Genomic DNA, 27,357 nt, shown 5'->3' with positions numbered 1-27,357 from the left:
TTTTTAACATTGCTTTTCTAAACTGTTGGGTTCAGGGAAGGAGGAGGGTGGGTCAGTCGATCAGTCTTTCAGCATGTCAGTCAGTCAGTCGGCAGCGACCTCTGGTGGATTTACGTGAGAACAGCAGGCACGAATGGCACTTGCGAGAGAAATTTGAGATCTGTAAAAGCCTACACAGCGGCCTCTGGGGGATTCACGAAAACAAAAACAGCAAAGAAGCGTAGCTCCTGGGATATATTTGGCACTCTCCAGAAATGGATATAGGGGTACATTTTCAGAATGAGCCTGGGTTGGATGATGATGTTCATAAAGAAAGCCCCGCCCCCTACTCAATATTCCATCTCAGTTGTAAGTAACTGAAATCAAACCTCAGCAACTTCCAATGCTGCACCCCACAGTTGCAAAGCATGACCATTTAATTTGATTCAATTTTGTTTAATCGAAGGTCAGTGAAGTTTGATGTTACTGATGTAATGGATGCACACTAGATGTGAGATTTTTATTTATTTTTTGCTCATTTCCAGAACACCACATTCCCAGCTGACGTAAAGGACCTGACCAAGAGGATACGCACCGTCCTGATGGCCACGTCTCAAATGAAAGAGCATGAAAAAGACCCGGAAATGCTGGTGGACCTTCAGTACAGTCTGGCCAACTCCTACGCCAGCACACCTGAGCTCAGACGCACCTGGCTGGAAAGCATGGCCAAAATACACGTCAGAAATGGAGATCTGTCTGAGGTCAGATCACATCATATATTATGTGTATTAATCTATAGATAGAAATGAAATATATATTTGTATTTTATTGGTGTATGTATGACTACAAGGGTCTTGCATAGCACAAATGGTTGGGCAGAATGACGTCCTGAATCACAATTTAATGTTTATTTATGCTGCTTTAAAGTTCAGATTGTCCTTTTTTCCCCACTATTGTGACGTACATCCACTCAAAACAAGAAAAGCACTTCATTTTTAATGATATTAGATGATAAGCTACAGTTTATTCATTGTCGAATTTATTAGCCCCCCTGTATATTTACCCCAATTTCTGTTTAGTGGAGAGCAGATTTTCTTCAGCACATTTCTAATCATAATAGTTTTAATAACTCATTTCTAATAACTGATTTGTTTTCTCTTTGTCATGATGACAGTAAATAACATTAGACTAGATATTCTTCAAGACACTAGTATTCAGCTTAAAGTACATTTAAAGGCTTCACTAGGGTAATTAGGGTAAAGTTAGAGTAATTAGGCAAGTCATTGTATAACAGTGGTTTGTTCTGGAGACAATCCAAAACTAATAATGCTTAAGGGGGCTAATAATATTGACCTTAAAATGGCTTTAAAAAATATTTTATTCTAGCCGAAATGAAATAAATAAGACTTTCTCCAGAAGAAAAAATATTATTGGAAATACTGTTAAAAATTCCTGAATCTGCTCAACATCATTAGGGAAATACTGGAAAAAGAAAATAAAATTTACAGGAGGGCGAATAAATTTGACTTCAGCTGTATATGCAATCGATTAGATAACCGTCATTTTTACATTTGCAGTGTGTTTGAGAAGGATTGGATGCTTTAAAGCACGAGTTTTCAATTCTTCGAAGGAGTGAACCATTTTGTGTAGTGACTGGTTCAATTGTTTCAAAGCTTTGAAAATGCACTCAATTTAAAGGCAATAATCGAAGCAACAAAGAAGACTGATGAGATTCTGCCGAATGTCTTTTGTGTTCCATGAAAATTATTCAACTACGTCAAAGCACCAGCCACCTTTTATGGAGCCAGATCAGTTTAAATAATAACAACTTTACAAAATGAAATTCATACACAATTCACATTTATAGAATTGAATTTGTAAATTCAAAACACAATTCATAAATACACACATCCAATTTACTAGGGGAAATATTTATGATTTTTATTTGTGAATTCACACATTGGGCTCTATTTTAACGATCTAGGCACAAAGTCTAAAGTGCATGGCGCAAAAGCATTAAGGCCATGTCCGAATGCACTTTTGCTACTTTAAGGATGGATAAACACACTCTGCGCCCAGAGTATGGTCTAACAGGGTTGTGCTTATTCTCTTAATCAGTTCTGAGTGTGCTTTGAGCATAAAAATTGAACGCTTCACTAGAGAGAAAACAGTTAAACAGAGCATCTGCAGCGCGAGAATAAAGAACGAGCCTCCTCCATTCAGCCTCTTTACTTTCACTTTACTTTACTCCTTTACCTTGGTGGAGTGAAGAAACGGTGGAAACTCCCTCCACTGAACACATCCATCAGCCCACATGTTTAATTTCCTTTGTTAAGTGCAAAGATTATTAAAACTATTTCTAAATTCAGTTTTAAGGAATAAATGAGCAATAATAACGAAGTGTGCTCAAACAACTGAGTTATGTCCAAACACACGTCCTGTTCTTATGCCCCATATGCTGATGCAGACGTCTCCAAAACCCCACAGCTGGACAAATCTACACTTTACTATAAATCTGCATATAATAAATAATAATGCTAATAATAATCACAATATACTGATGCAGATGGTCATGAATGAACTGAAAAAGCCCCCCGAGGTGAAGAAGGCATGAAGGCAGTGCTGTTTATATTGATGTAGAAAATCATCATTTCTGAATCGTTTTAATCCTTTAATTGTTTTCATCTTTAAAGATATTTGTGTGTTGCTGTTCATCCTGTGTGTATTCAGCAGTGTGTAAGCGTTTAGACCTGCATGGATGCATAACTAACACACTCTGAGCTGGACTTTAGAGCAGCTTTTAGTTGTCTATTTCAGTTCCTCAAAATAACAACTTGCCAACAATGTGCCTTAACACACCTCCTTTATTGAACGGCACACTCATGAGTTCACAACGTGGCTCAAAATCTGAAAATACTGTTGTGCTAGTCTGAAACAAATCACGCCAAACACGTCTTGCGCCTCATTGCGCCGGGTGTATGATAGGGCCCATTGTGTTTCCAATTCATGAACTGGATTTGTGCGTTTATAAATTGTTTTGTATTTATGAATTGCATTTTGTTAATGTGAATTGTGCTGTGCTCGTATGAGTTTTGTTTTTGCGAATGTATAATTTTTGAGACTGATCTGACTCCATGCCCATTCATTCATGCAGAGTTTCTACTTTAGATTTGAACTTCTCTGAATGCTTTTGTTTAACAAAATAATAACTTCTGTTCGTTGTTGACTTCAGGCAGCCATGTGCTACATCCACATCTCAGCCCTCATAGCAGAGTCTCTGAGGAGAAGAGGTGAGCGCCTCCTTGTGGCATATTTTTTGCAGACAAAGCATTCCTATGGACCCTTTTCACATTAAGAGTTTCTCATCAGCAGAAGTCAGCATAGTTTAATAAACTTAGAGCGCAGTGAATGGGAAAGTCCAACAAATATATATTTTGGCATTCCTATTTTATCAAATAAAGAAATGGTGGTGTTATCAAGACTTTCACAAAAAGTAAATAATTGGTGTGAGACTGATAACGGCAGCCAGAAGAGAGAATAATGTCAGATTTACTGTCTCGCACCCATAGGCACTGCGTTAAAAACACATAAGCAGTAATTTTTTTTTTTGTAATTTGATGCAGAGATTATATAATACAAAGTATAGCTTTTGTAAATGTACATACGTTTAGGAAAAAAACAGGATGTTAAAAACTTTTCAGAAATTATGATGATGACCATTAAATGCATTACAGTCTTGTGAAAAGGGTCTGTTAATCTTTATTACTGCTCAGTTGTTGCTTTCTCAGTGCTGTATTATGAAACCAGCTCCATGCTTTTCCTGCCTTTTGCTTTATTTGATTTGTTTTATATATTATATATTTTAAATGATCAGTTTATTGATTGTTTCTCAGTGTGAGTGTTTGTGGCCTTGTCATTGTTTGTGTTGTCTTTGGTCTGATATTGCTGATTGTCTTGCTCTTGCATGTGCATGTTGTCACGGGCATGAGTTTGCTTGAGATGCATTGCTGGAGCACCTGCCTTCGTTCTACGTTTGAATTAGGGGTGGACAGTATGACCAAAATCATATTACAATATAACTAATCCCACCAATTAATGACTAATCCCACAATTATGTGTTTAAAAGACATCTAATAGACATCAAATAGATCGAATAGTTGTCTAATAGATTTAATAGACCTAATGAGCATCAAAAAGACTTAAATAGATCTAAAAGACATCTAGTCATATTATAGTTATATAATAGATGTCTAATAGACCTAATAGACATCACATAGACCTAATATATGTCTAATAGGCATCTAATAGATCTAATAGGCATCTAATAGACGTCTAATAAATCTAATAGTCATATAATAGATGTCTAATAGACCTAATTGACATCAAATAGGTGTAGTAGACATCAAATACACCTAATATATGTCTAATAGACATCTAATAGATCTAATAGATGTCTAATAGATCTTAAAGACGTATAATAGATGTCTAATAGACATCAAACAGACCTAGTAGACATCAAATAGATCCAAATATATGTCTAATAGACATCTAATAGATCTAATAGATGTCTAATAAATCTAATAGATGTCTAATAAATCGAATAGACATATAACAGATGTCTAATGGACATCAAATAGATCTAGTAGATATCAAATAGACCTAATATATGTCTAATAGACATCTAATAGATCTGATAGACATCAAATAGTCGTCAAATAGATCTAATATAGCGCTAATAGATCTAATAAGACATTTTAAAAATCTAATAGATATCTAATAGACTCCAATAGATCTAATAGACATCTATTAGTCGTTAAATTGATCTAATATAGCACTAATAGATCTAATAAGACATTTAAAAGATCTAATAGATTTCTAATAGACATCCAATAGATCTAACAGACATCTAATAGTCATCAAATAGATCTAATATAGCGCCAATAGATCTAATAAGACATTTAAAATATCTAATAGATATCTAATAGACATCCAATAGATCTAATAGACATCTAATAGTCATCAAATAGATCTAATATAGCGCTAATAGATCTAATAAGACATTTAAAAGATCTAATAGATATCTAATAGACTCCAATAGATCTAATAGACATCTAATAGTCGTCAAATAGATCTAATATAGCGCTAATAGATCTAATAAGACATTTAAAAGATCTAATAGATTTCTAATAGACATCCAATAGATCTAATAGACATCTAATAGTCATCAAATAAATCTAATATAGCGCTAATAGATCTAATAAGACATTTAAAAAATCTAATAGATATCTAATAGACTCCAATAGATCTAATAGACATCTATTAGTCGTTAAATTGATCTAATATAGCGCTAATAGATCTAATAAGACATTTAAAAGATCTAATAGATATCTAATAGACTCCAATAGATCTAATAGACATCTAATAGACGACTAGTAGTTCAAATAATCATCTAATCGAAGACTAATAGACATGTAATAGATGTCAAATAGATCTAATAGTTGTCTAATAGATCTAATACACATCTAATAGATGACTAATAGATCTAATAGATGACAAATAGAAATCAAAAAGATATCTAATCTAATAGACATCAATTACATCTAATAGATGTCTAGTAGATCTAATAGACATCTAAAAGAGCTAATAGATTTGTAATAGACTCTAATAGATCTGATAGATATCTAATAGACTCTTATAGATCTAATAGACATCTAATGGGTGTGAATTATTACAAAAATCAAAGTGTTACTTAGTATAATTCCTAACAGTTCAGTCAAATCTGCACTTGCATGCCATGTACTGTCATACTGCCCAGCCCTAGTTTTGGAAATGATCCTGTGTTAAACCTGATGCCACTCTGCAACCACAGGTTACTGGAAGTCTGAAAAGGGTCGGATGTCAAGTGTGAGCAAAGAGGGAGCCTGTGTAAATAACTGTAGCCCTTTACTAACTCCCCAAGACGGAGAAAGTGAGTGTACCCCCGCCTGCCCTGATCTGAAGTCTTTACCATAGTGGGCTCTGAGTGTGTCTGAATGTCTAACAATGATTTATTATTCAGGGTGTCCGCCAATCCTTAAGATGTTTTAAAAAGTCTTAGTCTAAAAAGTGTTTGCATAGTCTAAAAAAAAAGGTGTTAATTAGTCTTAAATCTGCATTTCAAAGGTCTTAAAAATTCAATCGAACCGACCCAGACATGAATGTCAATGTATGTCCTACTCAACATTGAATGACAAATTCAACCCGTACTACTGTGGCCAATGTCAAGAAAAATATTAAATGATGCTTTTATGAAGTTCCTGACACAATTATAATGGCCTCATGTTGGTCATGTTTATGACAGATTTATGACAGGTAATGTCAGGTTGTCATAAAGACATCTCAAACAATGTCTTTCATTTAAGATTACATTCATTAATTTGATCTTCCACTTAGTGCCTTTATTTATCAGGGATCGCCACAGTGGAATGAACCACCAACTATTCCAGCTTATGTTTTACACAGCGGATGCCCTTCCAGCTGCAACCCAGTGCTGGGAAACACCCACACACTCTCAGTGCTAGCCACTGTGTCACCTTAAGATTACATGATGACACTTAATAACAGTTGTCATAAGTATCAATAACATTGCAGTCATAATTATGATTTGCCATGTTTATAAAGATCTTACGAACACCACCTTCAAAAAAGTGTTACTGTAGCACTTTTAACAGTATTTTTTTTAAATTGTGTAGATCAAGGTCTTAGTTACATTCTTGGCTTTGTCTAAAACACTAACCGGGGTATTTTTGGCTAGTTATCCTGTTTGATATTCCATATCATTTTAGCATGTTTCCAGATGCTATTGAGGAACATTTCAGTCCTATTTTAGGGAAAATATCTAAATTTTTTAAATTATACCGTTTTATAATATTTTACTGTATATAGTTGGATTCATTTAGTATTTTCTTTACTACAGGAAGTTAGCATGTTAGCATTAATCCAACTTTTTTGGAATTCAACAGCTCCATGTACCAGTCGGTCATGCTTTGATGTGTTGGAATGGGCTTTTTGAAGACTTCAAGACTAAGGGCTCTATTTTAACGATCTAGGCGCAAACTCTAAAGCGTATGGTGCAAAAGAATTAGGAGCGTGTCTGAATCCACTTTTGCTATTTTAAGGACGGAGAAATACGCTCTGCGCCCCGGTGCTTCACTAGCGAGAAAACAGTTAAACAGAGGCTCTGCAGCGCGAGGATAAAGAACGAGCCTCCTCCATTCAGCCTCTTTACTTTACTTTTATTCTTTACTCCTTTATTTTGGTGGAGTGGGGAAACGGTTGAATCTCACTCCACAGAACACATCCATAAGCCCACATATTTACTTTCCGTTGTTAAGTACAAAGATTTGTTTCAAAACTATTTCTAAATTCAGTTCTAATCTCCAGCAAAGGAATAAATGAACAATCATTAGGAAGCGTGCTCAAGCAACTGAGTCATATCCAAACACACGTCCTGTTCTTATGCCTCATATGGTGATGCTGACGTCTCCAAAACCCCACAGGTGGACAAATCTAAACTAGTTTTATTAAAACAAATATAAATCTGTATATAATAAATAATACTGGTAATAATAATAGCATTTGCTATTTAAAAAATGTGGCACAAAATGTAAAAATTAGGGTTGCACTGGTCTGATAATAGCTATAAATCGCTTATTACACATCTTGCGCCTTATTGCGCAGGGTGTATAATAGGGCCCCAAATAATCAGGTATTATAATTTAGGCTTGTGCAAGGTATTTTTGAAGTAATCATGTGAACTGTGCATGTCAGACCTGAATGTCAATGTACATCCTACACGAGCACTGAATGTTTCCAGCACAACCTCATTATTCAAGCTAATACAGCTTGAAGACACCAATGCATTTTGTGATGTGCCACATATTGAGATATCATCACTGCAAACAGTGTTTCTTTACAATTACTGTACCACTATATCAACTGAAATCAAGTTTGTTTGTGTGTCAACATGTAGACAGTGAAGTGGATGAACTGAGGAATGAATGATGGATTTTTTGATCACTCAAAAATGTCGGGTCGTCGTCACCCAGTGTTGGGTCAAATGTGAACAAACAAACTCAGATGTTGATTTCAAAGTTGTCATTTAAATTATACTGCAAACATTTTTGGATTTGTCAACATTTGACCCAATGTTGGGTTAAAACAGCCCAACATTTTTAGAGTGAAGTTAAAAGGAACACTCAGAGGTAAACAGTTGAGTTTAACCATGTTTTAACCTTTTAGGTCAATCTCCGGGACTGATAGGAGCACTGTTAGCTTAGCATAGATCATTGAATCAGATTAGACCATTAGCATCTCACTCAAAAAAAAAAAGAGTTTTAATAAGTTTCCTATTTAAAGCTGGACTCTTGTGTACAAAGACTGACGGAAGTGAAAAGTTGTTATTTTCTTGGCTGAAATTGTAACAAGGAGACTGACACGGAGGGATCCATTATGCAGTATTTATTAGTCACAGTCAAACACAAACATCCACTACGCACTAAAGTGCGAACACACATCAACAGTAATCAATATTGGTCTTGGGGCTGGCGGCTGACAGACACAGAGTGATTTACCAGGCATAGATCAGTGGCAGGCGGCGTGGTTCAGAATCCGTTAAACAGGCTTGGGTCGAGGGCAGGCAGCGTGGTTCAGAGTCCGTGTATCAAGCAAGGGTCGTAGGCAGGCAGAAGGCAGATCAGAGTCAGAAACAGTCCGGGGTCATACACACAAGATCAGGCAGGAAAGACCGCTCAGTAATGCTGGCCAGGGCTAAACAAGACTCCACACTGAACTGGAGTTTGAGTGTGGCTTATATAGGGAGCGTGGGTCGTTAACTAGATTCAGTTCAGGTGTGTGCACAATCAGTTTAGATGGATGATGCTTAAAAGTCTGGGGATGGTGACCTCTGCTGGCCAGCGAGGGGAATGACTGGGACCGAGTCGGTGACAGAAATGGATTTTTACTCCAGATTAAGAGTATAGATCCTAGCCATCCCTACTGTTGGCTGGTTTTAGCTGGTTGACCAGGCTGGTTTCAGAGGGGTTTTGGCCACTTCCAGGATGGTCTTCAGCCATTTCCAACCTGGTCTTAGCTGGTCAGGCTGGGAGATGACCAGCTAAAACCAACTTGACCAGCCTAGCCAGGCTGGGAGCCCAGCCAAAACCAGCTATGTCCAGCTTAAACCAGGCTGGTCAAGCTGGTTTTAGCTGGTCATTTTCCAGCCTAACCAGCTAGGACCAGGCTGGAAATGGCTGGAATCCAGCCTGGAAATGGCCAAAACCCCTCTAAAACCAGCCTGGTCAACCAGCTAAAACCAGCCAACCAGCCTAGGCTGGTTTAAGCTGGATTTTTCAGCAGGGATATCAGCCTAGATAAGGCAACTTAGCATTTTCTGTTGGTCTTAATTCACGATGTAACTACAGAAGAGTCAAGCTTTAAATAGGAAAAAAAATCTAAACTCTTTTGTTCATTTTTGAGCGAAATGCTAATGGTCTAATCTGATTCAATGATCTAAGCTAAGCTAAAAGTGCTTCTGTTATTCCCAGAGATCAGCTAAATGGATTCAAACGCAGTAAAGCTGAATTGTTTACCTTTATGAGGCTTGTAAAATGAGCCTATTTACAAAATAAATAAAAGTACATATTTAAAGATCCACAATCACAGGAATGATGATGATGATGGCAACTCTGAATACAGAATTAAGATAAAAACAGATTTGAGATTAACTGATTTCTGGGTAGATTCTAGATGCATGGATAATTAACATATGCTTTTGTGTATTAAACTACAGCATCATTCAGTATGGGTTGGGCGGCATTTACGAATATCTCGCCTAACGTTAAAGAAGAGGGAGCAATGAAAGAAGACGCTGGCACTCAGGATACTCCATACACTGAGGTACATCATTTCTCAACACAGGCTCATTCTGAAATCGCAGCCCTATATACGTTTCTGGAGATCGCAGATTATGTAGCCAGAGGTAATCGTAAATGTATGGCTGCATTTCGTCTTTAATATGAATGGTACTGATGCCGTTCCTATTTGCGCTACAAGCTGACCGCTTACCTCCGTGCGAACGGCTTTTCCACTGTTACCTGTTTGTTCGGCGGCTTGCCATGTATGCTGACGGACTAGAGACATGGAAAGGAGTTGACCGCTATGATGGTTTTCGAGTCTGTTTTTGAGAAAGAAAGCCTGTAAGACAAAAACAAAAGACAAAAAATAAAATAAACAAGTAAATAACAGGGTGAGAATGTGGTAAAGTCTGGAAGCGTGGTAAAAATCTGGCAAGAGGTTTTCTTTTTTCTGGATTGCTTTTGAAAACACTGTTGGATGGGTTTAGGGAAGTGGTTGGGCGCTGGTCAATCTTTTTTTATAACACTGTCATTTGGTTTTAGGAAAGTAGGTGGGAGGGGTTATCGGTCGATCATTTAGTCAGTCATTCAGTCGACAACGACCTCTAGTGGATTTACATGAGAACAGCAGGCACGAATAGCACTTGCAGGAGAAATTTGAGATCAGAAAAAACATACACAACGGCCTCTGGTGGATTTGTTAAAACATAAACCGCAAAAAAACGTAGCTCCTGGGCCGTATTTGGTGCTCTCCAGAAATGTATGTGGGGGCACGTATTCAGAATGAGCCTGGGTTGTTATTTCTGCACACTTTTTAGAGGAATATGAGCTTTAAATGTGTTTCACAGACAATGAATGATAAATGTCTGCTCTGTAGGACACGCTGGTGGAGCAGCTGGAGATGTGTGTTGATTATCTCTGGAAGTCTGAGAGATATGAACTTATTGCCGAGATCAACAAACCTGTTATTGTCGTCTTTGAGAAGAGAAGAGATTTCAAGGTACTACGAATGTTGAATGGTGGACTATAATATACAGTCGAAAGTAATTGTATTAGCAGCCCTGTGATACTTAATAAAAAATTATATATATATATATATTTATTATATAAATAAATTATATAATTATATAATTATTAAAAAAAATATTATATAAATTTATATATATATATATATATATTTTTTTTTTTTTTTTTTTTTTTTTATAAATTTTTTTTTCTGATTTTAATGGAGAGAAGAAATTTTTAAACATCATTTTAATAGCTGATTTCTTTTGTCTTTTCCATGGTATTCAATTCAGTCCATGTTACGACTCCAAATCAGAAAAAGTTGGGAGAATATGTAAACACAAATAATAAAAAGAAGTGATTTCTAAATTAACTTCGACATCATTGCAAACATTACAACAAACATTATTTGTTTTGGGGTTGTTGTTTTTTTTTTCTAAATTAGCACGTTTTTCAATTTTGGTTTTGGCAACACATTTCAAAAAAACATTAGGACAGGAGGAGTTTATGGCTAGTAATCAGGTAAATTGATAAAATAATGATGTGATGTGAAACAGATGATGTCAACAGGTGATTGTAATTATGATTTGGTGCAAAAGCAGCATTCAGGAAAGGTCTAGTCCTTTAGGAGCAAAGATGGGCTGAGGATCGCCAGTTTGCCAACAAATACACCAGAAAATGATTGAAAAGTTTAAAAACAATGTTTCTCAAAGAAAGAAAGGAGAACATTGGGATATTTCAGCTTCAATAGTGCAGAACATCATTAAAAGATTCAAGGAATCTGGAGGAATTTCAGTGCGTAAATCACAAGAGCGCAAGCCTAAACTGAACAACTGTGATCTCAGATCAATCAGGCGGCGCTGCATCAAGAATCCTCATTCATCTATAAGCCAGATCACCACATGGGCTCAAGACTACTGCGGTAAACCTTTTACAAGTACCACAATACAGAGTTACATCCACAAATGCCAGTGAAAACTGTATTGTGCCAAAAAGGAAGCCCTATGTTAACAGTGTCCAGAAGCGCTGTCCACTTCTGTGCTCCAAGGCATCTGGGATGGACCATCACACAGTGGTCAGATAATTCAGTATTCCAGATATTTTTCGGGAAGTCTAAAAACCAGGGTCTGCTATGGTATGTGTAAGTGCCCTTGGTAAAGGTAACTTGCACTTCTGTGATGCTCTATTAATGCTAAAAAGCACACAGAGATTTTGGAGCACAATATGCTGCCTTCTTTCCAGGCATATTTTAACAAGACAATGCATAAGCACATTCTGCCCACATTACAAAGTCCTGGCTGTGGAGGAATAGCATATAGATACTTGACTGGACTGTCTGCAGTCCCGACCTGTATCCAACATAGAATGTGTGGTGTATTTTGTAAATGCGACTACGAAGACCCCGTACTTTTGCCCACCTTAAGACTTGTTTGCAGGAAGAATGGAACAAAATTACACCTGAAACACTTCATCACTTGCTGTCTTCAGTCCCTAAACATCTTTTAAGTGTTGTGACATTACATTACAAAGTCTTAATAGCTTTACTGTTCCAACTGTTTTGGAAATGTGTTGCAGGAACCAAAATTGGAATATGTATTTATTTAAAAAGTTTGTTATTACACACTATATTATATATTTTAACTTCATTGTGTTATATGTGTCTTATAGCGTCTATCAGAGCTGTACTATGACATTCACCGCTCATACCTGAAGGTGACCGAAGTCGTGAATTCTGAGAAACGTCTGTTTGGTCGGTACTATCGCGTGGCTTTCTACGGACAGGTGAGATCATACTCATCAAGCTCATCATACTTGGTAAAAAATGCTGTTAAATAGTGAAGATGTGCCCAAACCTATAAACACACAGTGAATGGGCTTAGTGGAGATAAACAGATCCACAAGCACTTTCCCAAAACATTGTTAGCTCAGGAACATAATGTACAGCAACATGAGGTGGAGCACCTCACTCGTAAACTCTGCAATCCAACCAGCTGAAACTAGATTGTGTGGTCTGGCATTCTTCCTTTAATCCAGCCTCTACTTTAAACGTGACATAAAGTAAAAATCTGGATATACAGTGGAAGTGAGAATTATTAGCCCACCTGTATATGATGGTGACTTTAGTCTATGTGGCCCACATATGTTTTAAGATAACTGGGCCACATTTGCCTTATCTTCTCTGGGCCACTTTAGGCTCACAGCCACATTAACCAGAGCTAACTGTGCCAAATATCTGCCAAAAGTGTCCCACATTTGTTTTAAAATAACTGGGCCACATTTGCCATATCTTCTCTGGGTCACATTAGGCTCACAGCCACATTATCCAGAGCTAACTGTGCCGAATATTCACCAAAAGTGGCCCACATTTGTTTTAGGATAACTGGGCCACTATAGGCTCAAAATATACATTAGCCAGAGTTTACTGTGCCGAACATTTGCCAAAAGTGGTCCACATATGATTTAAGAGAGCTGGGCCACACTTGCCATATCTTCTCTGGGCCACTTTAGGCTAACGGCTGCATTAGCCAGAGTTTACTGTGCCGATTATTTTCCAAAAGTGGGCCACATATGTTTTAAAATAACTGGGCCACATTTGCCATATCTTCTCTGGGCCGCTTTAGGCTCACAGCTACATTAGCCAAAGTTTACTGTGCCAAAAGTGGGCCACATATGTTTTAAGATAACTGGGCCGCATTTGCCATATTTTTCTCTGGGCCACATTAGGCTCACAGCCGCAAGAGCCAGAGCTTACTGTGCCAAATATTTGCCAAAAGTGGCCCAGTTATGCTTTAAAATAACTGCGCCACATTTGCACTTACATGTTTGAGCCACTTTAGGTTTAGACCCAGATTAGATATTTGCCAACTGTGGCCCACATTTGTCCTCCATCATTTGGGCCAAATTTACCATTTCCACATGGGCCACATTAGGCTCACATTCAGATTACATTTTGCCATAAGTGCCAAATCTTTGCCTTAAATGGCCCATATATGAATTTGAATCTTTGGCCTCCCTTTGCCATTGTACAGGTGGGCCACTTCAGGCTCACATTCATTTAGCCTGGGCCGAAGAAAGACCACCAGTGCCGCATAACTGCCTAAAGTGGCCCACATTCGTATGCTATCTGGGTAGTGTGAGTACACCATTAGGGGTTTTGTCTTGTTTCTAGTCCAAATATCTCAAAACTCATAAATCAAAAGGTCTGTTCTTGACAAGCAAAACATGTTGTCTTGTTTTCAGAAATAATAACGTCTAAATAAAGTGAGTTTTTTCTTATAACAAGCTAAATAATCTGCAATGGGGGAAGTGAAATAATAATAGTGTTTTTGCTCTTGGCAAAACAAGATTATTTAGTTTGCCACACTCATTATTTAGTTTACTCCACTGATTATTTAGTTTACTCCACTGATTATTTAGTTTACTCCACTGATTATTTAGTTTACTCCACTGATTATTTAGTTTACTCCACTGATTATTTAGTTTACTCCACTGATTATTTAGTTTACTCCACTGATTATTTAGTTTACCCCACTGGCAGACTATTTAGCTTGTATTTAGGAAAAAATCACTTAATTTTTTTGCATAATATTTCTTAAAACAAGACAATTTCGACAAATCGAATAATTATGCACTATTCTACGTCATTTTGTAGTATAAGTAGTCTAAGTAGTGCGTTCACACTGAAAACACAAAAAATAAAAAGAGCACTTTAATTACCCGGATGATGCACTCATTCGGCCAGTAAAATGAAGTGTGGAATGTTGGACGCTTCACGCACTCAACGACCATAGCTTCGCTTATGTAACGGAAGGGGCGGAGCTATTGGGCGCACATGTTGGATAACTTATTTATTTTGGATGGAGAAAGCTAAATTCTCCTATGAGAGTGATCATAGCGCTGCCTAATGGTGAATGCGGTTAAACTCATGGCAGGTATTATTTGGTAGTTTGGTCATTTATTTTACTAGAATATCGACCGTCAAATGTCATCAGGGAAATGGTTTGAATTTCTGCTTAGTAAAAAAACCATTAGTGTTTAATTTGGGATGACACTATAAACATATACTATACTGTTGAGTGTGTAAGTGCATAAGTGTATAGTGTGCCATTTGGGACGCAGCTAATATGTTTAGCTTGTCTAGAAAATGCTTCTTGATTTAGAAATCTTTAAACATTTGGTCTTGAAACAAGACAAAAAAATCAAAGTAAGACAAGCAGTGCGTACTGTATCAGTCAAGTTTCCAGATAATTAATAGTTAGTAAGTACTTAGTGGTTCAGTGGCTCAGTGGTTAGCACTGCAGCCTCACAGTAAGAAGGTCATTGATTCAAGTCACGTCTGGGTCAGTTGCTGTTTCTGTGTGGAGTTTGCATGTTCTCTCCGTGTTAGTGTGGGTTTCGTCCAGGTGCTCCAGTTTCCCCCCACAGTCCAAACACATGCGCTATAGGGGAATTGATTAACTAAATTAGTCGTTGTGTATGAGTGTTTGTGTGAATGAGTGTGTATGGATGTTTCCCAGTACTAGGTTGCGGCTAAAAGTGCATCCTCTGTGTAAAACATATCGTCACCTTAGAATTAAAAGGTTCTATCTGACATTTTTCTCAAAATTGCGTTATTGACATTCTTATTAATTGATAACTTATTTAAATGATGGGATGTTTTTTTATAAGTTGTTTGCATTTTAAGACTGCTTATTTAAAAAACAAATACTACACACATACTGCTTGCTATGGAATGCAAAAACTTTGAAGCTCAATATCTCAAAACCATTCAGAACGCAGATAGAACCTTATAATTCCAAGGCGACGATATGCTGGAATAGTTGGTGGTTCATTCCACTGTGGCGACCCCTGATAAATAAGAGACTAAGCCAAAGGAAAATGAATAAATAAATGAATATTTACTGCCCAGGGCTTATATCAGAAATCAGTGTGTTTAAACACTCTTCTATTCTCTCCTGTTCTATTCTGTCCAGTCATGGTTTGCAGCTCGAAGAGCATCCACTGGATAAAACATATGCTGGAATAGTTGGTGGTTTATCCCGATTTGGCGACCCCTGAATAATAAAGGACTAAGCTGAAGCAGTGGCGTTGCGGGGGGGCTTAAACCCCTGATGTATTGTCAAAAGGCCATGATCTTTTGGAATGTGTTGCACTTAAATAAAAATAGGTTGTATAACATTTATTTTGTTATCAGAGTCCTTAAAATTAGCACATACATCACGCGCTCCACTTATCGCAGCGTTTGTGTCATGTAATTAAATAGTCAGCTATTCAGCAGTACCTGTTTCTACCTGCAGGTGGGAGTGGCACTGTTGTCACATGTTGTTAAAAAAATCCCATCATAATAATTCCTTCATTATTTTGAGGAGCTGATGCTGATGAGGTAATAATACAACTGTTTCGCGAAACTGAATAGTTGTAACTACTGATGGGTTAGATCCCTAATCATTATCCCTTTCAACTATAGCAACGCCCCTGAGCTGATGGAAAATGAATGAATGAATGATTGAATATTTACTGCTTTGGGCATATCTCAGAAATCAGTGTGTTTTAACACTCTTCTATTCTCTCCTGTGTGTTGAATACTGTATATATGTTTCAGGCAGTGGTAAGTTTTCTCATCTTTGGTTTATTGAAGATGTTTTAACAATGCTAAACCCTTAATCAGTTCAAACATGCTGATAATATGTGTGGCGTCTCACACATGGCCCAGTATAATGCATTTGACACTTTCCCTGGACATGATCATAATCCTGATTCTGATTATAGTTCAGTTCAAAATTATCCTCTATTTTTTCTCGAATTTCTGTTTAGCTGAGAGCAGATATCTTCAGCACATTTCTAATCATAATAGTGTTAATAACTCATTTCTAATAACTGATTTATTTTCTCTTTGTCATGATGACAGCACATAATATTAGACTAGATATTCTTCAAGACACTAGTGTTCAGCTTAAAGTGACATTTAAAGGCTTCACTAGGGTAATTAGGGTAAAGTTAGGGTAATTAGGCAAGTCATTGTATAACAGTGGTTTGTTCTGGAGACAATCCAACACTAATATTGCTTAAAGGGGCGAATAATTTTGACCTTAAAATGAGGTTAAAAAACTGCTTTTATTCAAGCCGAAATAAAACAAATAAGACTTTCTCCAGAAGAACAAATATTATAGGAAATACTGTGAAAAATGTATCTGTTTAACATCATTTGGGAAATATTTGAAAAGGAGGGTGAATCATTTTTCCTTCAGCTGGTAATTGTGAGTGAAGGTAAATGTTTTCAGGTAAGCGCAGACGTTTCAGACAGGCATCTTAATGTTAACCTTCATTAAAAGCTGAATCCGTTGTGCTTCGTCAAACACTGCTGTCCATCTAACAGCGTGCTGCATTTTACTGTGGTGTTAATAACTTTAACATTAGTCTCAGATTGAACATCAGCACCATAATCTTACGCAAAATCTTATGTTCGACAGGGGTTTTTTGAGGAAGAGGAGAGTAAGGAGTTTATCTACAAGGAGCCCAAACTCACAGGACTGTCCGAAATTTCTCAAAGACTCCTCAAACTCTACTCGGACAAGTTTGGAGCTGATAACGTCAAAATGATCCAGGACTCCAACAAGGTGTGTATTCTCAGTTGCTGTATGTAAACTTTTGACTCGTCTAAAGCATGAAAATACCATAATAGGTTTGCAGATATTTAAGAAACATGCTCAGTTAACATTTTTGTTGATCTGAAAAACAATGCTAAGTCAGATATCCTGCTTTGAGAATGTAAGCGTTGTATTGTCCGTCTTTATTTTGGCCTCTATAACCAGCCCACTGCCAGTCTGCACAATTATATTTCCCCACTCCAGGTTGCCTTGGTGAAATTTAATTGTGCAAACTGGCAGTGGGCTGGTTATAGAGGCCAAGGTAAAAGCCTCCCTCATTAAGGCTGCCTCAAAATATGTGGACGTGACCAAAAATGCCAAATCCAAACGACAGCAGCAGCAGCCTCAGATATATGACACGGATTCAAAGTTATAAAAAATCCATGAGGTGTTTTACAATTAGCAAATAATACAAATATTACAAATCGAAACATTAGCTGAGCAGTTTAAAGTGTAAGACTTGTTTGTCAGGCATTTTCCTTCCTCTGTGTCGTCAATCTGGCAACCCACATGCGCATCCGTCCAGTCATCAGAAAAAAAAACACCAATATTTTTAATTTGGACTGCAATACATAGTTCAACCACTAGGAGTCAATCCTACATACTGCACCTTTAACCTCTTTAATTATTTTATCATTTCTCTGACCTTAAAGGATTATGCTTCTTGGTTCTGTTATTAATGACTCATTTAAATCCCGAAATTAAGATATTTTATCTGGAATCGGAGAGCTCCCTCATCCTCCATTGACAGCAATGGTCCTGAGATGCTCAAAGTCCAGAAAAGTTCCCTGTCAAAACATTCTGTGTGACTTCAGTGGGTCAACTAGAATCATCCAAAGCTGCAAGAACAGTTTTGTGCGCCAAAAACTTTGTTCATTATATCTTCTATGTCAGATTAGGGTTCATGTTTACCACAGAAAATATGATTCTTGCGTGTTGCACTGCTGATTTGAAAGATGCGGGCTGCTTCAAAATATGCGAGTGTGGCCAAAAATGCCATATGCGAAGGACAGCAGCAGCAGTCTCCGAAATAAGACGCAGATTCAGAGTTGTAAGAAATCCTCATGAGGTATTTTTAATTAGCAAATAATACAAATATTGCAAATTGAAACATTAGCTGAGCAGTTTACAGTGTAAGACTCATTTGTCAGGCATTTTCCGTCCTCTGTGTCGTCAATCTGGCAACCCACATGCGCATCCGTCCAGTCATCAGGAAAAAAAAACACCAATATTTTTAATTTGGACTGCAATACATAGTTCAACCACTAGGAGTCAATCCTACATACTGCACCTTTAACCTCTTTAATTATTTTATCATTTCTCTGACCTTAAAGGATTTTGCTTCTTGGTTCTGTTATTAATGACTCATTTGAATCCCGAAATTAAGATATTTTATCTGGAATCGGAGAGCTCCCTCATCCTCCATTGACAGCAATGGTCCTGAGATGCTCAAAGTCCAGAAAAGTTCCCTGTCAAAACATTCTGTGTGACTTCAGTGGATCAACTAGAATCATCCAAAGCTGCAAGAACAGTTTTGTGCACCAAAAACTTTGTTCATTATATCTTCTATGTCAGATTAGGGTTCATGTTTACCACAGAAAATATGATTCTTGCGTGTTGCACTGCTGATTTGAAAGATGCGGACTGCTTCAAAATATGTGGATGTGGCCAAAAATGCCATATCTGAAGGACAGCAGCAGCAGTCTTCGAAATAAGACGCAGATTCAGAGTTGTAAAAAATCCTCATGAGGTGTTTTTAATTAGCAAATAATACAAATATTGCAAATCGAAACATTAGCTGAGCAGTTTACAGTGTAAGACTCGTTTGTCAGGCATTTTCCTTCCTCTGTGTCGTCAATCTGGCAACCCACATGCGCATCCGTCCAGTCATCAGGAAAAAAAAAACACCAATATTTTTAATTTGGACTGCAATACATAGTTCAACCACTAGGATCTAGGGCTAGGATCAATCCTACATACTGCACCTTTAACCTCTTTGATTATTTTATAATTTCTCTGACCTTAAAGGATTTTGCTTCTTGGTTCTGTTATTAATGACTCATTTGAATCCCGAAATTAAGATATTTTAGATAATCTTAGATAATATTTAGATCAATCTGGCAACCCACATGTGCGTCTGTTCAGTCATCAGAAAAAAAAACACTAATATTTTTAATATGGACTGCAATACATAGTTCAACCACTAGGAGTCAGTCCTACATACTGCACCTTTAACCCTTTATTGATCGTTTTATCCTTTCTCTGACCTTATAGGATTTTGGTTCATCCAAAAATGAAAATCCTGTTATTAATGACTCATTTAAATCCCATAATTAAGATAGGTGCAGAAAAGTTCACTGTCAAAACATTCTGAGTGGATCAACTGGAATCATGTGAAGCTCCAAGAACAGTTTTGTGCACCAAAAAAAATGTTCTCTTTCATGTCAGATTGGGGTTCATGTTTACCACAGAAAATGCGATATCGATGCTGAAATGATATATTGCGCAGCCCTAGTCAGTTTCCTTTTCTAAAAGAGACTATATACTTTAAAGTTATGTGGTTTTTTTAACAGGTGAATCCGAAAGACTTGGACCCCAGATTTGCCTACATCCAGGTCACCTATGTAGTGCCTTATTTTAATGAGAAGGAACAGCTGGAGAAGAAAACCGACTTCGAGCGCCATCACAACATCGACCGATTTGTGTTTGAGACGCCCTTCACGCTTTCTGGAAAAAAACACGGAGACGTGGAGGAACAGTGCAAAAGGAAAACCATCCTGACCAGTGAGACACACACACCAACATTACATCAAAAACAACGTCACTTTTATATATGACCTGTTTTACTTCTGATGAAGTTAAAGGTGATGGACACATTGATTGCCATTCTAGAACTTATGACTTTATAAAAGCGAATAAACCAACAAAAAATGAGTTGAATTTACTTAAAAAAACGAGTAAACCCAGAAGAGATAAGTTGAATTTACTTTAAAAAGTGAGTAAACTTGTTAACTTAAAAGTGATTAGTTAAACTACTTTAAAAATTGAGTAAAACCAGATTGGTTTAAAAGTTATTAGTTAACTTAGAGGAATTTGTTTTACATTAAAAGGTTCGTAAACTTTGTTTTAAAAGCGATTTAGTTGATTTTACTTTAAAAAAAAAAAAAACATGGGTAAACCTACAAGAAATTAGCAGACTTTACTTTAAAAAGTGAATAAACTTGTTGATTCAAATGCAATTAGTTGAGTTTACTTAAAAAAATTAGTAAACCCACAAGAAATGAGTTGACTTTACTTAGAAAATTTGTAAATGTGTTGCTTTAAAAGTGTTTAGTTGAATTTACTTTTTAAAAAGTAAGCCCATAAGAAATGAGTTGACTACTTAAAAGTGAGTAAACTTGTTGCTTTAAAAGCGATTAGTTGAATTTACTGTAAAAAGCGAGTATACCCACAAGATATTAGTTGACTTTACTTAAAAGGTGAGTAAACTTTGAACTTACTTTAAAAAGTTACTTGTTGCTTTATAGTGTTTAGTCGAATTTACTTTACAAAGTAAACGTGTTGCTTTAAAAGCGATTAATTCAATTTACCTTAAAAAGTGAGTAAACCCACATTGCTTTAAAAGCAATTAGTTACTTTGCTTTAAAGAAGTGACTAAACCTACAAGAAAGTAGTTGAATTTATTTTAAAAAGTGAGTAAATTCCAGCCTGATCTCACGAGGAAATGTAAGTATTTTACGTTTTGTCAGTTTAGTGGCTAATTCATACGAATTCGTACGAGTTGAGTCGCGTGAAAATGTACGATTTTAAAAAGGAGGCGTGGCACCTAACACCACCCCGTACCCCAACCATCATTGGGTGATGAGCAAATCGTACTAAATTGTACGAATTAGATCGTATGAATTTATATGAATTAGCCACTAAATCAAAAAGTTACATGAGATTGCGTTGGTAAATTCTCAAGAAATTAGTTGACTTCTATTAAAAAGATAGTAAACTTGTTGATTTAAAAGCAATTAGTTGAATTTTCTTTAAAAAGGTTAGTAAATCCATAAGAAATCAGTTCATTTTGCTTAAAAAAATTGACTAAACTTGTTCCTTTAAGAGCGATTAGTTGAAATTACTTTTAAAAAGCGAGTAAACCTTCAATAAGTTAGTTGACTACACTGTAAAAAATGAAAAGTTGAGTTAACTTAAAATTTTAAAGCAACCAGCTGCAAAGAAATTTTGAGTCTATTAAGCTTCAGTGGCTGGTTTAAGTCAAGTATACTTTACAGAATAATTTGGCACAATTTCAAACACTGAAGCTTACTAAAGTCAATTTAGCAGCCAGTTGCTTTTATTTTTAAGTTGACTCAACTTTTTATTTTTTACTAAACTCTCAAATGAAGAAATCAAAATTTAAAGGCTCCTCAACTGAATTTTTTGCTTTCATTGAACAAACCGTTCCAAACATGCAGTTCAATCATTTTTATGAGTAAATCAACTCTGAGCTCAAAAATAAGTCCACCTAACTTACAAAACTGAGTTAACAATTTGTAAGTTAGATTTTTTTTACAGTGTACTTTAAAAAGCGAGTAAACTCACATTGCTTTAAAAGTTATTAGTTAACTTTGAGAAATTAGTTGACTTTAAAAAGTGAGTAAAATTGTTGAAAATACTTCTTGAAATAAGACTTTTTAGATATTTGGACTAGAAACAAGACAAAAAAAAAACTAAACAAATAGAAAAAAAAAATTTAACAGGAGGGCTAATAATGCTGACTTTAACTGTATATAATATATAGAAACACTCTGACATATATATTTTATTCATATTGTGTGTATGTATGTGTGTGTGTGTGCTGCAGTAAGCTCTAGACATTTACATATTTATATTGTGTGTGTGTGTGTGTGTGTTGCAGCGAGCTCTAGTTTCCCTTTCTTGAAGAAGCGTATAGAGGTGGTGGAGCAACAGAGTACCGAGATGAACCCTATTGAGGTGGCGATAGACGAGATGAGCCGAAAAGTGTCTGAACTCAAACAGCTGTGCAATATGGAGGAGGTGGACATGATCCGTCTGCAGCTCAAACTACAGGGCAGCGTCAGCGTCAAGGTAAATGCAGGATATATATGAGCAATATATGAGGGCCTTAGAGTCTCACCAGTGCTGATATACAGCCATATCGCACTGCAACTCGTGCAATATTGCATATATACAACAGTTCGATGGCACAATTGTGTAAATTAAAAATGAAAATCAAACACGGAGAGTCTCCTTTTGTAAGAGGAACTACTTTCTTCGGCCATTCATTTGAATGAATAGTGTTTGAATGACTCTCTAGCGTAATGTCTGAAGTGAAGACAAAACAGCTGATTTTGCTCGCATTGTAAGATTATAAGGCTGAACAGCATGAAATGCCATCAGTCTGCAGAGATTTCCCAGTATTTCCCTGTTGCAATCAGGAGATCACAATAATTAACCCTGAAAAAGCCGAAGCAAAGTAAACACTACTAGATTACTGTGGTGTAAATACAGCACTACATCATACAAAAGACAGAGATTGACTTAAGATTGTCACTTACCTGATTTATAATGATTTTTTCAGCTGTAGTTTGAAACAGAGTTTATCATGCGGCCTCTATTGCTATCTTCAATAATAATAATAATATGAATAATTACACAAATAAATAGCTAATTACCTATATTTAATAAGATTGCAAAATTCCAACGTATTCCATGATTTATTTTAATTTGTTTTATTTTTTCAGGTAAATGCAGGACCCATGGCCTACGCCCGAGCCTTCCTAGAGGAGAAAAATGCTAAGAAATACCCAGACAACCAGGTCAAACTGCTGAAAGAGATCTTCAGGTACTGCTTCACTCACTGATCCTATCATTAATACATCCATTTTGTTTTTAACAGAAGTATTATTGACAGCTGTAATTTGTTCATGTTCTTGTCCTGCAGACAGTTTGCAGAAGCGTGTGGACAGGCTCTGAGTGTGAACGAGCGGCTAATAAAAGAGGATCAGTTTGAGTATCAGAGCGAGATGAAAGCTCACTATAAAGACATGCTCACGGAGCTCTCCGCCATTATGAATGAGCAGGTCAGCACACACACACACACACATGAAAGTCTTCATTAAAGTATCTCGAGTGTTTAGTAAATTTTCAGCTCAAAATACCACACATAACCTTTTCTAACTCTCTGAAATGGACCCTTTTAGCCTTTGAACCTAATTGTGGAGTATTAGTGACTGTCGCTTTAAATGCAAATGAGATTGTGCTCTTAAGAAATAGGCGGAGCTGCAAACACCTGTGTCTCAGCATAGTGGCAAATTTAAAAACAAGACTAACGTCCTATGCTAATGAGGGAGAGTGGGCGGGGCTTTCCCCCTCTGATGACACGTACAAAGGAAGAATGTCAAAGTGTTTCTTATCAAGTGGCATTATAAAAAAACAGAATTAATACATTTTTATCATTAGAAGCTGCTTATATTCACAGACAGGTATGGAAGTTTTTCCTAACAAAATGAAAATGAAAATTCAAATGCTTAAAATATCAAATGATGAACCAAATGCTCAAACTATAAATCAAATGCTCAAACGACTCCGCATATGGTGAATCAAATCCTCAAACCGACTCTGCAAATGGTGAATCAAATCCTCAAACCGACTCTGCAAATGGTGAATCAAATCCTCAAACGACTCCGCATATGGTGAATCAAATCTTCAAACGACTCCACATATGGTGAATCAAATCCTCAAACCGACTCTGCAAATGGTGAATCAAATCCTCAAACCGACTCTGCAAATGGTGAATCAAATCCTCAAACCGACTCTGCAAATGGTGAATCAAATCCTCAAACCGACTCTGCAAATGGTGAATCAAATCCTCAAACCGACTCCTCAAATGGCGAATCAAATCCTCAAACCGACTCTGCAAATGGCGAATCAAATCCTCAAACCGACTCTGCATATGGTGAATCAAATCCTTAAACCGACTCTGCAAATGGTGAATCAAATCTTCAAACGACTCCACATATGGTGAATCAAATCCTCAAATCGACTCTGCAAATGGTGAATCAAATCCTCAAACCAACTCTGCAAATAGTGAATCAAATCCTCAAACCAACTCCGCATATGGTGAATCAAATCCTCAAACCAACTCTTCAAATGGTGAATCAAATCTTCAAACCAACTCCACATATGGTGAATCAAATCCTCAAACCAACTCTGCAAATAGTGAATCAAATCCTCAAACAACTCCGCAAATGGTGAATCAAATCCTCAAACCAACTCTTCAAATGGTGAATCAAACCTTCAAACCGACTCCGCAAATGGTGAATCAAATCCTCAAACCGACATTTGATTCATCATTTGATCTTTTAAGCATTTGAATTTTCATTTGAATTTTGTTAGGAAAAACCTCAGAAGACTATATGAAACTATTTGCAGCACATCCTAGTTCATCTACAGAAAGCATCCCAAACAATACAACTCAAAGAACACAAAATCATACCTGAAACTTTTACGTACAATAACATTCCCTGCACACTTAAGATACTAGGTATCTGTGGTATATGGATGCTCTGGAAAGGCACGGTCTCAAAATAAAAATTGTTTATTAGTAAGTCATTATTAATAAACATTAATAAGCATAAATAAGTCATGTTTATTTACATACTGTACATAATATAGTGACTTTTTGACGACTACGAGTGTGGAGCAGTGATATACAGAACTGTTAAATGAAGCGTTCACAGTTGTGCCTTATGAATAAAACACAGCTGCTGACCAATCAGCATCAAGAACCCAAAGTATCTGCTTAATAAAGTAGTAATTACTCTGTGTTTGTTTTGTTTCTGCCTTTTAAAGATACCGTACACGAGACAACCAGGAACAGAGCGACACAGTGCCATCTGAGCTGCTACTGAGCTTGGGGAAACTGCTCACGGATATGTTATTATTCTGCGTAGGAGGAGGAGAAGGAAGAGTATTAATATTTCTGATTTTAATGACACAAAAGGAAAGTGTTGTAGTTTTGTGGATGAAACAGAAAGACGGTGTAGTACTTGCGCACACACACAATAAGCTTGCTAATATCATCTCAAGAAGTACAGGTACACAGCATCCGATATGCCTTTTTTATAGACCTTTTAATAACAAATAAATAAACAAAACAGTGACCTTAATTAACTTAAGCTGTGTTCAACTAAGCAAATCCACATATTTTACAGGGCTCTCCTCGTGTTTTTACTGATATATGAATGCTGTTGGGATTAAGCTTGTTTCATTCTGTCCTCTCATATAATTGTGTTGAACACATCTCTAGTCTCGGAGTGAATGTAAAACCCGTCCTAACTTTCTTAAACTCCCAGCTCATTCATTACAAACATAAATGTTAATTTTATACATTTTTTTAGGATTGTTTTCCTTTTGCTTCATGTACTGTTGTAAATTGTAAATAAGATTCAAATTTTAAATGTTCCTTTTTATATATTAAAAGATGCTATATAACTGTTTGTGTGTGTTTATTTTAAGTGGGACTTTGAATGCAAACTTTGATGCCCAAAACTGAAACCAAGGAGAGAAACTACGCGTACCGGCCACTTTATTAGGCACACCTGTCCAACTGCTCGTCAATGCAACTCGCTGCATTCAGGCGTGTAGACATGGTCAAGACGATCTGCTGCAGTTCAAATCAGGCATCAGAATGGGGAAGAAAGGGGATTTAAGTGACTGTGAAAATTGCATGGTTGTTGATACCTGACTGTCTGGTGTTTTTCAGAAGCTGCTGATCTACTGGGATTTTCATGCACAACCATCTCTAGGGTTTACAGAGAATGGTCTGATAAAGTGGTAATATCCAGTGAGCGGCAGTTCTGTGGGCGCAAATGCCTTGTTGATGCCAGAGGTCAGAGGAGAATGGCCAGACTGGTTCCAGCTGATAGAAAGGCAACAGTAACTCAAATAAGCACTCGTTACAACCGAGCTCTGCAGAAGAGCATCTCTGAACACACAACACGTCCAACCTTGAGGCGGATGGGCTACAGCAGCAGAAGAGCACACCGGGTGCCGCTCCTGTCAGCTAAGAACAGGAAACTGAGGCTACAAATCACACAGACTCACCAAAACTGGACAATAGAAGATTGGAGAAATGTTGCTGCTCTGATGAGTCTCCATTTCTGCTGACACATTCAGATGGTCGGGTCAGAATTTGGCATCAACAACATGAAAGCATGGATCATCCTGCCTTGTATCATGTAATGTAGGTGTAATGGTGTGGAGGAGATTTTCTTGGCACACTTTGGGTTCATTAGTACCAATTGAGCATCGTGTCAACACCACAGCCTACCTGAGTATTGCTGCTGACCATGTCCATCCCTTTATGAGCACAGTGTCTTCATCTTCTGATGGCTACTTCTAGCAGGATAACGCAGCATGTCATAAAGCTCAATCATGTCAGACTGGTTTCTTGAACATGACAATGAGTTCACTGTACTCAAATGGCCTTTTCAGTCACCAGAGCTCAATCCAATAGAGCACCTTTAGGATGTGGAGGGATGGAAGATCGGTATCATGGATGTGCAGCCGACAAATCTGCAGCAACTGTGTGATGCTATCATGTTAATATGGAGCAAAATCTCTGAGGAATATTTCCAGTGCCTTGTTGAATCTCTGCCAAAGGATTAAAGAAGTTCTGAAGGCAAAAGGGGGTCAAACATGGTACTAGTAAGGTGTACCTAATAAAGTGGCCGGTCAAGTGCTATTAGTTCACACTCAATAACTTTACATAGAGCACACTGACTGCACATTGTAAAAAAAATTCATTCAGAAAAACAACTTTG

At 36.9% G+C, this 27,357-nt stretch overlaps 1 protein-coding gene across 15 annotated transcripts in view; it reads left to right on the top strand.

Moving 5' to 3' along the window:
- The window catches only part of dock10 (dedicator of cytokinesis 10), a 147,467-nt gene extending 121,441 nt beyond the window's left edge, over positions 1-26,026 (top strand). For 9 of the 15 annotated variants that reach the window (XM_087283459.1, XM_087283454.1, XM_087283467.1 and 6 more), the window contains 12 exons: positions 525-740; positions 3,212-3,269; positions 5,849-5,947; positions 9,809-9,915; positions 10,750-10,872; positions 12,546-12,659; positions 17,348-17,494; positions 20,098-20,308; positions 22,428-22,618; positions 23,275-23,375; positions 23,475-23,613; positions 25,385-26,026. In XM_087283459.1, the coding sequence (XP_087139585.1) occupies positions 525-740; positions 3,212-3,269; positions 5,849-5,947; positions 9,809-9,915; positions 10,750-10,872; positions 12,546-12,659; positions 17,348-17,494; positions 20,098-20,308; positions 22,428-22,618; positions 23,275-23,375; positions 23,475-23,613; positions 25,385-25,432 (1,554 nt within the window). In that variant the 3' untranslated portion in view covers positions 25,433-26,026. The remainder of the gene's footprint in view (positions 1-524; positions 741-3,211; positions 3,270-5,848; positions 5,948-9,808; positions 9,916-10,749; positions 10,873-12,545; positions 12,660-17,347; positions 17,495-20,097; positions 20,309-22,427; positions 22,619-23,274; positions 23,376-23,474; positions 23,614-25,384) is intronic. The other 6 variants (XM_087283462.1, XM_087283458.1, XM_087283461.1 and 3 more) reach the window with 1 other exon arrangement.
- The last annotated feature ends 1,331 nt before the right edge of the window (positions 26,027-27,357 follow it).

The sequence above is a fragment of the Danio rerio genome, chromosome 15, assembly GCF_052040795.2.
Source record: "Danio rerio strain M-AB ecotype USA chromosome 15, GRCz13ab, whole genome shotgun sequence".
Classification (NCBI taxonomy): Eukaryota; Metazoa; Chordata; class Actinopteri; order Cypriniformes; family Danionidae; genus Danio; species Danio rerio.
Note: the sequence above shows the minus strand (reverse complement) of the source record. Positions and strands in the feature narration are given on the sequence as shown.